At 37.9% G+C, this 15,193-nt stretch overlaps 1 protein-coding gene across 1 annotated transcript in view; it reads right to left on the reverse strand.

The window, feature by feature from the left end:
• Positions 1 to 15,193, reverse strand: part of UBXN7 (UBX domain protein 7) — a 57,025-nt gene that overhangs the window by 27,063 nt on the left and 14,769 nt on the right. The window contains exons 2-3 of the mRNA XM_004003007.4: positions 10,320 to 10,467; positions 6,935 to 7,002 (exon numbers count right to left, since the gene is read on the reverse strand). Of these exons, the coding sequence (XP_004003056.1) occupies positions 6,935 to 7,002; positions 10,320 to 10,467 (216 nt within the window). The remainder of the gene's footprint in view (positions 1 to 6,934; positions 7,003 to 10,319; positions 10,468 to 15,193) is intronic.

Here is a 15,193-nt window from a genome sequence, read left to right on the forward strand (position 1 = left end):
TCGTATTTCTTGGACTCATGACCTATTCCCATTTGTTTCCCCCTTATTTATCCTAAGTCTAAGCAAGAACCTCTCCTCAGGCCACTACACCTCTAGCTTCAGGACCATTATTAATTATTACTCCTGCCTGCCTCTTCATACATGGTTTCCAGACTCTTCCAAACCATATGCTAAAAGTAAACATCAGTCCTCTTTATTCTTACTCTACTACCCACAAAGTAAGAGTACTGGTCACTGAGGTCAAAGAAACTAAGCTGCAAAGAGCTAAAAGAGATTCATTCGGAGCTTCACAGTCAGAATAGGGGAGAAACAGAGAAAAAAAGCTTTATGAGAAGAGCAGCACTGTTGCACATTTTCACAAATCTCTGTTAATAACTGGTATGAGAAGACACCTGAATTTTTAGATCTGCTTCTGCATTCAATCTGCTGCTACTCTTTTAATTCAAGTATATGAAGAAAAATATTTAACTTCACACAGGCATGTAAATTGTAAAAGAGAAGAGTATTTTAACAGTTTTAAGATAATTGTGAACATTTTCCTTGGCTACTACACCAAACTCAATCAGAGGTAATTTCTTAAAGGTTGGTAGGTTAAGTAAGTAAGTAAGTAAGTAAAGTCACTCAGTCCTGTCCGACTCTTTGTGACGCTGTGGACTGCAGCCCACCAGGCTCCTCAGTCCATGGGATTCTCCAGGCAAGAATACTGGAGTGGGTTGCCATTTCCAAAGGTTGGTAGCAACATGGAATCTGAAATATTATCAATGAACTTTTCATACTCTGCTCCATTTAAATCTACTGGTCTATGTGGTAGGCAGGCTCTGTGACAGCACCTAATTATCCCTATCTCATGACCTGTGCATGAACATCTTGAGCATGGGCAGGATCAAGCAGAATGAGGCAGAGGTGACAGGATGTCACTTCCAATAATTAGGTTACAAAAATGGTGGCTTCCATCCTGAGCTGTCCTCTCTGGCTCTCTCATTTGCTCTGTGGTAAGGAACTGATGATGTCTCCAGTAAACCATCAGCCACATAAGTGAATTCAGACTCTTCCTCTAGTCATGCTTTGGGATGCCTGTAGCCCTGCATGACACCTTGATTATACGCTTGAGAGACCATAGAAGAGGGACCCGACTAAGCCATACCTGGATTCCTAACACATAGAAATGGTGATATAACAAACGTTTGTTGTTTCAGGATGTTAAATTTTGAAACAATCTATTAAACAGCAGCAGATATCTAACATATATTGCATATACAAATACATATTGATCAGAAGAGGTATTTCACCCATGTACAATTTTGTAACAGTGTGCTTTGGTGGCTTGAAAATATTTGTTCACTGAGTTATGCAAAACATTCCAAATTTGACCTTTTCATCATAAAGTATTTTAAAAAATAACTGTTAATGTCACCACTAATCTCATCAGAAGATTATTATTAGATGCGAAAAGAAGGGAAGTGAAAAGCAAAGGAGAAAACAAAAGATATACCCATTTGAATGCAGAGTTCCAAAGAATAGCAAGGAGAGATAAGCCTTCCTCAATGATCAATGAAAAGAAACAGAGGAAAACAACAGAATAGGAAAAGACTAGCGATCTCTTCAAGAAAATTAGAGATGCCAAGGGAACATTTCATGCAAAGATGGGCTCAATAAAGGACAGAAATGGTATGGACCTAACAGAAGCAGAAGATATTAAGAAGAGGTGGCAAGAATACACAGAAGAACTGTACAAAAAAGATCTTCATGACCCAAATAATCACAATGGTGTGATCACTCATCTAGAGCCAGGCATTCTGGAATGTAAAGTCAAGTGGGCCTTAAGAAGCATCACTACAAACAAAGCTAGTGGAGGTGATGGAATTCCAGTTGAGCAGAAAGGCAATGCCAAAGAATGCTCAAACTACCACACAACTGCACTCACTTCACACGTTAGTAAAGTAATGCTTAAAATTCTCCAAGCTAAGCTTCAGCAATACATGAACTGTGAACTTCCAAATGTTCAAGCTGGTTTTAGAAAAGGCAGAGGAACCAGAGATCAAATTGCCAACATCTGCTGAATCATCGAAAAAGCAAGAGAGTTCCAGGAAAACATCTATTTCTGCTTTATTGACTATGCCAAAGCCTTTGACTGTGTGGATCACAATAAACTGTGGAAAATTCTGAAACAGATGGGAATACCAGACCACCTGACCTGCCTCTTGAGAAACCTATATGCAGGTCAGGAAGCAAGAGTTAGAACTGGACATAGAACAACAGACTGGTTCCAAATAAGAAAAAGAGTACGTCAAGGCTGTATATCATCACCCTACTTATTTAACTTATATGCAGAGTACATCATGAGAAATGCTGGGCTGGAGGAAGCACAAGCTGGAATCAAGATTGCTGGGAGAAATATCAATAACCTCAGACATGCAGATGCCACCACCCTTATGGCAGAAAGTGAAGAAGAACTAAAGAGCCTCTTGATGAAAGTGAAAGAGGAGAGTGAAAAAGTTGGCTTAAAGCTCAACATTCAGAAAACGAAGATCATGGCAGATGGTCCCATCACTTCATGGGAAATAGATGTGGAAACAGTGGCTGACTTTTATTTTGGGGGGGGCTCCAAAATCACTGCAGATGGTGACTGCAGCTTACTCCTTGGAAGAAAAGTTATGACCAACCTAGACAGCATATTAAAAAGCAGAGACATTACTTTGCCGACTAAGGTCCATCTAGTCAAGGCTATGGTTTTTCCAGCAGTCGTGTATGGATGTGAGAGTTGGACTATAAAGAAAGCTGAGTGCTGAAGAATTGATGCTTTTGAACTGCCGTGTTGGAGAAGACTCTTGAGAGTCCCTTCAACTGCACTGCCGTGTTGGAGAAGACTCTTGAGAGTCCCTTCAACTGCAAGGAGATCCAACTAGTCAATCTTAAAGGAGATCAGTCCTGGGTATTCATTGGAAGGACTGATGTTGAAGCTGAAACTCCAATAGTTTCGCCACCTGATGTGAAGAGCTGACTCATTGGAAAAGACCCTGCTGCTGGTAAAGACTGAGGACAGGAGGAGAAGGGGACGACAAAGGAAAAGATGGTTGGACTGCCTCACCAACTCAATGGACATGGGTTTGGGTGGACTCCGGGAGTTGGTGATGGACAGGGAGGCCTGGTGTGCTGCGGTTCATGAGGTCGGAAAGAGTCAGACACAACCGAGCCACTGAACTGAACTGAATCTCACTGGAAAGCCTTTAAATACTAGGAAGCTAACAAGATCACAATCATGGACATAAACTTTCTAAAATTCTAAGTTCTGCATGAAAGCTGTTTTTTCCTTAAATGACTGGCAACAATTAATGTCAGTTGTTTGCCTTGAAGCAGTTAACAGGCTTTGTTCACATTCAAGAAAATGTCTGCCAAATGCCTAACTCTAAATAACTACAGTTTGTTAGTAATCTTTCAAGAAAAATAGTGCTCCATAAAAAAGAGCAGCTAGTTTAGGTTTCAACTCAAACACAAGTACAAGTGTTTTTCCTTAAAGTAACCAGAGCACTTCAGTATACGAAGTGCTTTATGTACACATCCTATTTCATCAAAAAGAATAGTTTAAAAATGTGGGTCAAGATCAAATGAAATTAATTTTTATTGCTTTGCCAAGAACATTAATAAGTAAAATTGGCTTTCTTTAAAAACTGCAAGTGTGTATCAGTGAAGAATTCAACAAGTAGCAGCAGTTTGGTTTTACTGTCCTGATTTAATTAAGACGGCAGTAGTTTGACCAATCATTGCTTCTCATTTATCAGCCCAAATGTCAACACTGTGAAAAAGGCAAATAACCAGTTAGTATTATTATGAAAATGGTTCTGTTCTTACAGACCCAGTGAAAGGGTACCAGGGACTCTCAGACCACACTTTGAGAAACATACTTTAAATCGATACTACTCCTAATAAGAAAACAGTTCTCCAAAAACCTTTTCAAAGTTATAATAAGGTCTACTAATGAAAGTTAAGACTGATTTCCTAACTGTATAAGGTCATTCTTACCCCCGACTCTCATCAAACCAGAGATAAAAGAAAGTGATGTTTCAAATAGAAACTCTTTCGCTTCAAACAGTAAAACAGGATAGAACCCATTTACTGTAGTCTTCCCCACACAAAGATCCTGCCTTATTCCTTGCAATAAAGGAAAGAGAAAGCTTCCAAGGGCATTATTCCTGAGCTCCATTACATTTATATGTAAAAAAAAAAAAAAAAAAAAGCAGAAAGCACATATTATTCTTCAATGCTGCTAAATCACTTCAGTCGTGTCTGACCCTGTGCGACCCCATAGACGGCAGCCCACCCAGCTCTCCTGTCCCTGGGATACTCCAGGCAAGAACAGTGGAGTGGGTTGCCATTTCCTTCTCCAATATGTGAAAGTGAAGTCGTGTCCGACTCCTAACGATCCCGTGGACTGCAGCCTACCAGGCTCCTCCGTCCATGAGACTTTCCCGGCATTCAGACCTTATAGTGCTCTTTCTCCCATTTTTATTTCTGAATCTTCCTCTCATCTTTATTTCTGATGCTGGAAAGTACGTTCTTTATTTCTTTCTACAGTAAACTCCAAAGCTGCCAGGTTAAAGATCAATCTTAAAACTCTCAACTATCTGGATTTTTCAAATCAAAAGACATGGTTTATATAATTTTCTTCATCTTTTTCTTATAACTTATTTCTTCTTTTAGCCTGCCTACCGACTTCTTATATACCTATTTTTTGGAATCACTATTCTCAATATACACAATACAAATCATAACTACTTCTTCTGGGTTTGGGTTTCTTTTTAAGTTTTTTTGGCCACACTACATGGCAGGCAAAATTTTAGTTTCTCACCCAGTGATGGTACCTTTGCCTCTAACAGTGGGAAGTGCAGAATCTTAACCACTAGACTGGCAGGGAAGTTCCTTATCTTCTGTAGTTTTAATATAACAGTGGGACACGCAGAATCTTAACCACTAGACTGGCAGGGAAGTTCCTTATCTTCTGTGGTTTTAATATACCTCTTAATGCCTAAAATATCTGGCTCACAAAAGGTAAGTCTTGTTAAAATAAAATTATAGGCAACGCTGAGCATCTTTTCACGTGTTTGCTGGCCATCTGTGTGTCTTCTTTGGAGAAATGTCTGTTTAGGTTTTTCGCCCATTTTTGATTGTGTTATTTGTTTTTCTCGTACTGAACTGCATGAGCTGTAGTATATTTTGGAGACTAATACTTTGTCAGTTATCTTGTTTGCAATTATTTTCTCTCATTCTAAGGGTTGTCTTTTAATCTTATTTGTTTCCTTCATTGTGCAAAAGCTTTTAAGTTTAATTAAATCCCATTTGTATATTTCCATTTTGCTTTTTTTTTTTTCCATTACTCCAGGAGGTGGCTCAAAGAGGATCTTGCTATGATGTACGTCAAAGACTGTACTGCTGGTGTTTTCCTTTAAGAGCTTTACAGTAATGCAAGTCAAAACTATAATGAGGTATCACCTCACACTGGTCAGAATGGTCATCATTAAAAAAATCTACAAACAATAAATGCTAGAGAAGATGTGAAGAAAAGGGCACCCTCATGCACTGTTGGCGGGAATGTAGATTGATACAGCCACTATGGAGAACAGTACAGATTCCTTAAAAAAACTAGGAGTAGAACTACCATGTGACCCAGCAATCCTACTACTGAATATACACCCTGAGAAAACCATAACTGAAAGAAACACACGTACCCCAATATTCAGAGTGAAGTAAGTCAGAAAGAGAAAGACAGATATTGTATATTAACGCATGCATATGGAATCTAGATGTTACTGATGAACCTATTTGCAGGGCAGCAATGGAGACACAGACATACAGAACAGACTTGTAGGCACAGTAGAAGAGGGCAGGACGAATTGAGAGTAGCATGGAAACATACACACCACCATTCGTAAAACAGACAGCCAGTGGGAATTTGCTGTGTGACACAGGGAGCTCAACCCAGTGTTCTGTAACTACCTAGAAGGATGGGATGGGGTGGGAGATAGAGAGGTTCAAGAGAAAGGAGACATATGTATACCTGTAGCTGATTCATGATGTATGGCAGAAACCAGTACAATATTGTAAAGCAATTATCGCCCCCACCCAAATTTTTAAAGAATAACAAAATCTGCCTTCCAATGCAGGGGACAAAGGTTCTGTCCTTAGTCGGGGAACTAAGATCCCACATGCCTCGGGGCAACTAAGACCTGATGCAGCCAAATAAATAAATATTTTTAATAAAATACAATAATAATTATTGTATTATTAAAAAAACTATAATTTTTCTTTAATCAATGTTCTATTTCCTACCATCTTCTCTATGTACCCTAGACTGATACCATTAATTTTTTGCATGGATTAGAGATTATTTTCTCCTTTTTTCAATACAGGAATAGCACTTCTAGAAATTAAATAAGAGTTCCCTGGTGGTTCAGTGGCTAAGACTTTCCGCTCCCAATGCAAGGGACCTGGGTTCAATCCCTGGTCAGGGAACTAGATCCCACATGCGTCAACTAAGAGCTGGTATAGCCAAATAAATAAATACTTAAAATAAAAAACGAGTGAAGATATAGTGTATCAAGACAATAAGGACATGGCAGTCAAATGGGTATTCAAAAAAAAAAACCAATCAGTCTTTTATCTAATGATAGATTTGTTTCCATTATAAGGCAGCAATTCCTTTTGCTTATTTTCCTCCTTTTGGCCTTCTGAAAAAGCTATCAACTTTTTAATCTGATTCACTCCTCAGAAAGAACCAACTGTGCAACTTACCTCAGTGCAGTATGGAATTACAAGGTAAGAACTGATTGTACTTGAAATAATAATCTCTGAGCAAGCCTTCACATCTTTTGATAGCTTCATTAAAATCCTGAAGGCAACAATAAAGGCAAATAAAGCTAGGAAAAAAAGGTAAACTTACCACCAAACAAAGGTTCTGGTTCCACCAGTATTTCTTGCTTTTGAGGAATTGGGGCACGAACTTCCTCTCTATTAAGAAAAAAGAAATAAGTGGGAAAATATCCAAATGAAAACTTTTCTGCTACCTATTCTCACTGTAATTATTATGAATACATTCAAATTAACAAGTAAAATGAACAACAGACTTAGTGACTTTAAGGAACCACATTAAATTATGACAAGTGCTTGTTGGGTGATTTCCAAATAGAGATCAACTGGGACAAGGTACCTGGCATAGACAAAGCAAATGGGCTTAAGAAAGAGAACAAACATAAAAATAAAAAATACTGTGCCTTTCCTCTTAAGTTCCCTACCCTAAATTCTTAAGGAAAAAGAAGATAGGAAATTTATACACACACAAAATAGGTTCAGGGAATAAATTAATGGAAAAATATGAGCTTAATAAAAGCAATATTACATCACTACTACATTAAATAGTGAATTAAAACACAGATATATTAATGTAAGTTTAAACAGGCAGTGACTTTTATACTAGTTTTGACGAGAACTAAAGTAAGTAGTTGCTGTTTTGTTGTTTAGTCACTAAGTCATGTCCAACTCTTTTGTGACCCCAAGGACTGTAGCCTGTCAGGTTCCTCCATCCATGGGATTTCCCGGCAAGAATACTGGAGTGGGTTGTCACTTTCTTTTCCAGGGGATCTTCCTGACCCAGGGATCAAACTGCATGCCCTGCATTAGCACGAGGTTCTTTACCACTGAGTCACCAGGGAAGTCCAACCTAGGCAGCACTCTTGATTATTCATTAAAGAGACACTAATAACAGGAAAAAACACTCATCTTTAAAAGCCTAGAAATTCTTCAGAGTTTACCTCCAGAGGGTTTACTAATAATCCATCTCTTCTAGTGAACAATACTCATTTAGATATGCTGTAAAAATGGTACATATCTCTTTATATATCATTTGGTTATTTTAGCTTTAATTCAAATGCAAAACTCTGCTGATTAATGTTCATAGCATGTAGAAAGTTCCAAATTTAATATATTCCTCTTAAATGTTAATTTAACTTAGGCCAATGTTTTTCATTCAGGTGTTTCTGATAGTAATAACTGAGCTTAAGGCTCTGTTTTTGACACCTAAAAGTTGAAACATCAAAACATGGTTTATTTAATGAAGTATCAATACTCATTTGTCAACAAAAACTAACATACTGTAAATAAAGAACTAGTCAGACCAAGAAATCTACAATAAGCCAAATGAGTGAAGCATAAACGATAATTCAGTATTACTTTAAAAACTCTTTCCTACTGGATTTCAGTCACTGCTCGCAAACAGAACTGCAATACTCTGAAGAAATAGACGCTCTATTAAATCTCTTTCACCAAAGAACAGGCCATTATCTTAAGAAAAAGATATCTTAACAGACAACTTTTACCTGAATAGATCTTTCCATTATTGGTATACTTCATTTTACATTTTATGTGAATGTGTATGCATGTACAGAATTATCTCAATCTAAGGCTTCCTGGTAGCTCAGCTGGTAAAGAATCTGCCTGCAAGACAGGAGACCCCGGTTTGATTCCTGGGTTGGGAAGATCCCCTGGAGAAGGGATAGGCTACCCACTCCAGTACTCTTGGGTGTCCCTAGTGGCTAGGCTGGTAAAGAATCCGCTTGCAATGCAGGACACCTGGGCTTGATCCCTGGGTTGAAAGATACCTGGAGAAGGAAACGGCTACCCACTCCAGTATTCTGACCTGGAGAATTCCATGGACTGCATACTCCATGGGGTCGCAAAGAGTTGGACACACGTGAGTGACTTTCACACAGAGGGCAATTTAATTACTCTAGAAACAAGTCTTAAATCTGATGAAATACATCAATTAGGGCCATGGCTTAATTAGTAGTCCTTATACAGAAAGACATATTTTAGGTCATTATTCCAAGACTGCTGGCTACCTAATGAAATGGAAGAATGGAACAGAAGGTGAACTGTATAGAAAGAAAACCTGTTTACAAAGTAGGCTAGGGTGTTACTCAGTTGTGCCCAACTCTTTGAGACCCCATGGACCACACCAGGCTCATCTGTTCAGGGGAATTCTCCAGGCAAGAGTACTGGAGTGGACTGTTATTCCCTTCTCCAGGGGATCTTTCCCACCCAGGGATCAAACCTGGGTCTCTTGCACTGCAGGCAGATTCTTTACCATTTGAGCCACTGACACTGGCTTAGGAAGTAGGTGCCACTATCAAATGCTAATCAATTAGTAATACAAATAAGCTAAGCCAAATTATAACGTAATTCAGTAGGAAAAGACATCCATTAATCAAAAGTATTTTTAAGTACAACTAAGAACACATGTTTTAAACAGTGAAGACTGGTATGTCCCCACAAGTCAGCTATGAATACCTGTTACAAACTAAATCGTATTTTCATATTGATTTCCATTAAAGATTTGAGTTATGTTGGTGGAGATTGGATTACTGAACTTGAAATACAAAACCAATACAGACAGGAAAAAACTTCATAAGATACAAATAAAAATCTTTAAAGTTCACACTTTGTGGGGAAACAGTATACTACTCTAGAATCTGGAACTAGATTTTTTAAAAAAAGCAATCATGTCCTGGAATGTTTCTGTGGCTTACTTTCTGTTTCTAACTTAGTAAATATAAAATCTGCACCTTTGGCCTATTCTATCATTTGTAAACATTAAAGAGTTATGAAGGGCTATCTGTATTAAAATCTTATTTAAGTATCTTTGAAATTTTGATTCAAAAATCAATGTTTTTCATTTGAGGATCATTCACCTCTAATATTTTCCAAAGACTACTGGAATTTTGCCTAACAGATACTCATTTTAAACTCTCGTTGGTATCAAATGTAAAGGGTGGAAAACATCAATGTACTTGTCATTTGATAAGTACATTACTATTCTCCATATATTACACTTCTATATGCTGAAGGTGCTTCTAAACATCAGATACCTATAGTTATTTAAAGTATAAAGGATTAGAATTTTTTTCAAAAAATTTTCATGACAATTCAAAACTTTCCTGGGACAATGTAAGAAAATCTAAAAATGGGAAATCTGACTTTTATTGGGCTCTACTTGCATATCTGCTACTTAATTGCTGCATAGCTTGGGGAAATGGCTACACTTCAGCTTCCTCTGTAAAACATGGAAAATAATACCCACCTATAGGACTCTTCTGAGGATTAAATAATAGACTTGACAGTGCTCTAGAGAATTTAAAGCACGTAAGTATAAAAATTGTCACCTGCTTTCAACTTTTTACTTGTTCAAAATAGAGAATTAATCTAATTGACAAAAACGTAACTGCTCAATGTTGGCAGCAGGTAGCTCCTAATAATAAATATTAAATTCATACTCTGTGTGTGGTCTGACAGTGGAGACACTTGCTGAACTGGTACTGGGCTCTTCAGCGATTCCTCCACCATCCAAAAACATAGTGACTGCCATCTCCAGATTGTTGTTGCAGGCTTCAAGCATATGTTTCCCTACACTTTCACTTGCACCTGAAATAGTATAAAAACAAGAAAAAAGTTAAACAAAGACATTTTCTTACATTCAGTTCACGTTAGAAGACAGAATGCCCAAGGAAATTAATAGTACTTTTCCCTTAGAATTTTTTTTAATTAATTAATTTTTAAATTGAAGGATAATTGCTTTACAGAATTTTGTTTTCTGTCAAACCTCAACATGAATCAGCCATAGGTATATCTATGTCCCCGCCCTCTTGAACCTCCCTCCCATCTCCCTTCCCATTCCACCCCTCTAGGTTGACACAGAGCCCCTGTTTGAGTTCCCTGAGACATAAAGCAAATTCTCACTGGCTACCTATTTTACACGTGGTAATGTAAGCTTCCATGTTACTCTCCCCATAAATCTCACCCTCCCCTCCCCTTTCCCATGTCCTTAAGTCTCCTCTCTGTCTGTTTCTCCACTGCTGTCCTGCAAATAAATTCTTTGGTACCATCTTTCTAGATTTCATATACATGCATATATGATATTCATCTTTCTCTTTTTGACTTATTTCACTCTGTATAACAGGCTCTAGGTTCATCTACCCCATTAGAACTAACTCGAGTTCCTTTTTATGGCTGAGTAATATTCCATTGTGTGTATGCACCACAACTTCTGTATCCATTTATCTGTCAATGGACATCTAGGTTGCTCCCATGTTCTAGCTACTATAAACTGTGCTGCAGTGAACACTGACTGATGTGTCTTTTTCAATTTTGGTTTCCTCAGCATATATGCCTAGGATTGGGATTGCTGGGTCATATGGTGGTTCTATTCCTAGTTTTTTAAAGGAATCTCCATACCATCTTCCATAGTGGCTGTATCAATTTACATTCCCACCAACAGTGCCAGAGGGTTCCCTCTTCTCCACAGCCTTTCCAGCATGTACTGTTTGTAGACCTTTTGATGATGGCCATTCTGACTAGAAGAATGACTATTACAGCAGAAAGCGAAGAAGAACTAAAGAGCCTCTTGATGAAAGTGAAAGAGGAGAGTGAAAAAGTTGGCTGAAACTCAACATTCAGAAAACTAAGATCATGGCATCCTGTCCGATTACTTCATGGCAAATAGATGGCAAATGGAAACAATGAGAGACTGTTTATTTTCTTGGGCTCCAAAATCACTACAGATGGTGACTGCAGCCATGAAATTAATATGCTTGCTCCTTGGAAGAAAAGCTATGACCAACCTAGACAGCATATTCAAAAGCAGAGACATTACTTTGCCAACAAAGGGCCGTCTAGACAAAGCTATGGTTTTTCCAGTAGTCATGTATAGATATGAGTTGGACCATAAAGAAAGCTGAGCGCCAAAGAATTGATGCTTTTGAACTGTGGTGTTGGAGAAGACTCTCAAGAGTCCCTTGGACTGCAAGGAGATCCAACCAGTTCTTCCTAAAGGAAATCAGTCCTGAAATACTCATTGGAAGGACTGATGCTGAAGCTAAAACTCCAATATTTTGGCCCCCTGATGCAAAAAACTGACTCATTTGAAAAGACTCTGATGCTGAGAAAGACTGAAGGCAGGAGGAGAAGGGGACAACAGAGGATGAGATGGTAGGATGGCATCACCGACTCAATGGACACTGAGTTTGAGCAAGCTCTAGGAGTTGGTGATGGATAGGGAAGCCTGGCATGCTGCAGTCCATGGGGTCGCAAAGAATTGGACACAACCAAGTGACTAATTCTGACTGGTGTGAGGTGATATCTCATTGTAGTTTTGATTTGCACTTTTCTAATTATGAGTGATATTGAGCATCTTTTCGTGGGTTTGTTATTCTGAGAGTTGTCTTTTCATCTTGCCTATAGTTTCCTTTGTTGTGCAAAAGCTTTTAAGTTTAATCAGGTTCCACTTGTTTACTTTTGTTTTTATTTCCATTATTCTAGGAGATGGGTCATAGAGGATCTTGCTTTCTTTTTTTAAAAAATAATTATTTAATTCTACACTGTTGCCTGATTAGTGTGAAATTTCATAATGAAACAAAAACTAAATAAAGCATTTATTTGCTATTTCTTTAAATAAACCAACTATATATTCAATATTTGTAATAAACTGAAAAATAAAGTAAAACATTGTATCCTAGAAAGTTAGAACTACTTCATTAGAAAGAATGCAGTTCAGTTAGCAATTTCTATCAGAAAGGAAGCATTTTTGTAATAATGGGAGAGAAGCTACATTTTTTGTCAAAGATATAATTAAATCAAAATCTGCTACGAAATGTCAATCTTCATCATTTAAAGCTGGTCCTATTACATAGTTACTCATTTATTTGTACAGTAAAGCAAACATAATCTGTTTGACGCAATGTAAACTGGTAAAGCCCTTTAAGAAATCAATTTTTAAAAAATATTTGTTTATTTGGCTGCACTGGGTCTTAGTTGTGTGACATGAGATCTTCGATCTTTGTTGTGGCATGCAGAATCTTTAGTTGAAGTATATGAACTCTTAGTTGCAGCATTTGGGATCTAGTTCCCTGACCAGGGATTGAACCTGGGCCCCCTACATTGGGAGCACAGAGTCTTAGCCAGTGGGTCACCAGGGAAGTCCTAAGAAATCAATTTTATAAAATGTTATCAGGAAACATAAAAAGACCCTTTACAATTTTTGACCCAGTAATTTGGACTTGTAGTCTAGATAAACCTATATAAGTCTATACAAGTCTAAATAATCTATATAAATCTAGTCTAAATAAATCTATATAAAATACATGCATAATCCATAATCATGTCTATATACATGTCCAATATAACTTCAATTAATACAGAAAAACTGGATAACATAAATGGCTAACAGTAGTAGAATCTAAATTGTAAATCTATTTGGTGGGACATTCTATGAGCATTAAAAAGTATCTCAGATCACAAGGAACTATATTCAATATCCTATAATAAACCACAATGGAAAAGAAAAAAAAAAGGCATCTCAGACTTTCCATTCGAGATGATATTCTTTCTACCTGAATTTTGTCCCTTAGAGTCTCCTCCAGCCAAGACTGATGGTGTGTTGGTTTTTTGTTTTTGATCTGAAAACGCCTTTTATTCTGCCATTGTTCCTGAAAGAATTTCAGTGGATATTCTATTTTAGGGCTGACAGTTATTTTCTCCCAGTACACTGAAGATAGCATTCCGGTGTCTTCTGGCTTCTGCTACTGCTTGTGGGAAGTAAGCTGCCAGACTAAAGGAAAACATTTTTATAGCGATCTGTTGTTTCTCTCTAGTTGCTTTTAAGATCTTCTCTGTCTTTGGTCTTCAGCAGTTTCACTCTGATTTGCTGGGGCTGACTTTATTTATCCTTCTTAGGATTCACTGGACTTCAACCATAAAGACTTATCTTTTACCAATTCTGAAAAATTCTCAGACATTTTCTTTTAAGGGTCTTAGTGAGGGATGCATCGACCTTCTGTTGCAGTGTCCCCTGCACTGGAAGATGGATTTCTTAACCACTGGACCAGGGAAGTCCCTGCCAATTTGTCTTTCGCCTGTTCACGAGCTTTTGTGTTGTGCTATGACCAGCTGCATCTGACTCTTCGCAACCCCATGGACTATAGCCCGCCAGGCCCTGCTGTCCATGGGATTTTTCAGGCAAGAATATTGGAGTGGGCTGCAATTTCCTTCTCCAGGGGATCTTCCTGACCCAGGGATCAAACCTGCATCTCCTGCATTGCAGGCAGATTCTTTACCATAGTGCCACTGGGGAAGCCCTCACGAACTTTTAGTTTTAATTTTTTATAACTAGAAGTTCTGGGTTTTTTCTCATCTGATTGGTCATGTTTCAGAGACCCTTACTTCATACTCTTACTTTGATCTTTTTCATTGATTCTAATATATGAATCAAACTTACAGGAATTACAGAGACAAAAGATAAACTATCTGGCAGTTTCTAGTGCTCACTGTCTCTTGCCGACTGTGCCATGGTTTCTTGTGCATTTTGTGATTTTTCTGACTGTGATCTCCAGTGGCTTAGAATTTTAATCTGTAGATTTATGAAGCCTGGGTTGAAGGTACACCCCTTCTCAGAGAAGATGATTTAACAGATTTTATAAGGTACCTGAGGGCACTACCAAACAGAGGCTATTTAAAATACATTCTTGGCCTGAAGTTTTATATGACCACATGGGAAATGTGACCTTCTAAGAATCCTTGCTATAAATTCTCAGTGAAGATTTCTCCTACTACTCCCCAAATGCGAAGGTCCCAGTGTCATGAATGGAAAGGGTCTCTTTGCAGATTCTTCTCCTTAGAAAGGCAACAGGCTTGTTTCCTGTGCCCTATAAGGCTATCAAAAGAGAAATTCAAAGCCATCCAGTTTGGGCAAATTCAACCAGGGTGAAAGCTTAAACCTAGCTAACATCTCATTCCCAATTTCATTTAATATTTAAGCTTCTGAATATTCTTTATTTCCTTGCCAGCCCAGTGAGGCATACTGAAACATTTTTTAAAATAAATATTTAAGTCAAGTCTTTAACTCTTCTTACCTAGATTACTACAATAGGCTCCTAACTGATCATCATTCCATTTTCCACCTTGCTGCTGAGGTTATGTTCTAAAATACAAGTGTAATTATCATACATAAATACAAACACAAATACACACAAATGGCTTAAAATTCTTTAATGGCTCTCTGACACCTACAGTATAAATTTCAAAGTCCTTATGATCTGGCAAGTCCTTTGTGATCAGACCTCAGCCTATCTCTCTGGCTTTGCCTCTCCTCTTCACC

This window comes from Ovis aries, chromosome 1 (genome assembly GCF_016772045.2).
Source record: "Ovis aries strain OAR_USU_Benz2616 breed Rambouillet chromosome 1, ARS-UI_Ramb_v3.0, whole genome shotgun sequence".
NCBI classification, from domain to species: domain Eukaryota; kingdom Metazoa; phylum Chordata; class Mammalia; order Artiodactyla; family Bovidae; genus Ovis; species Ovis aries.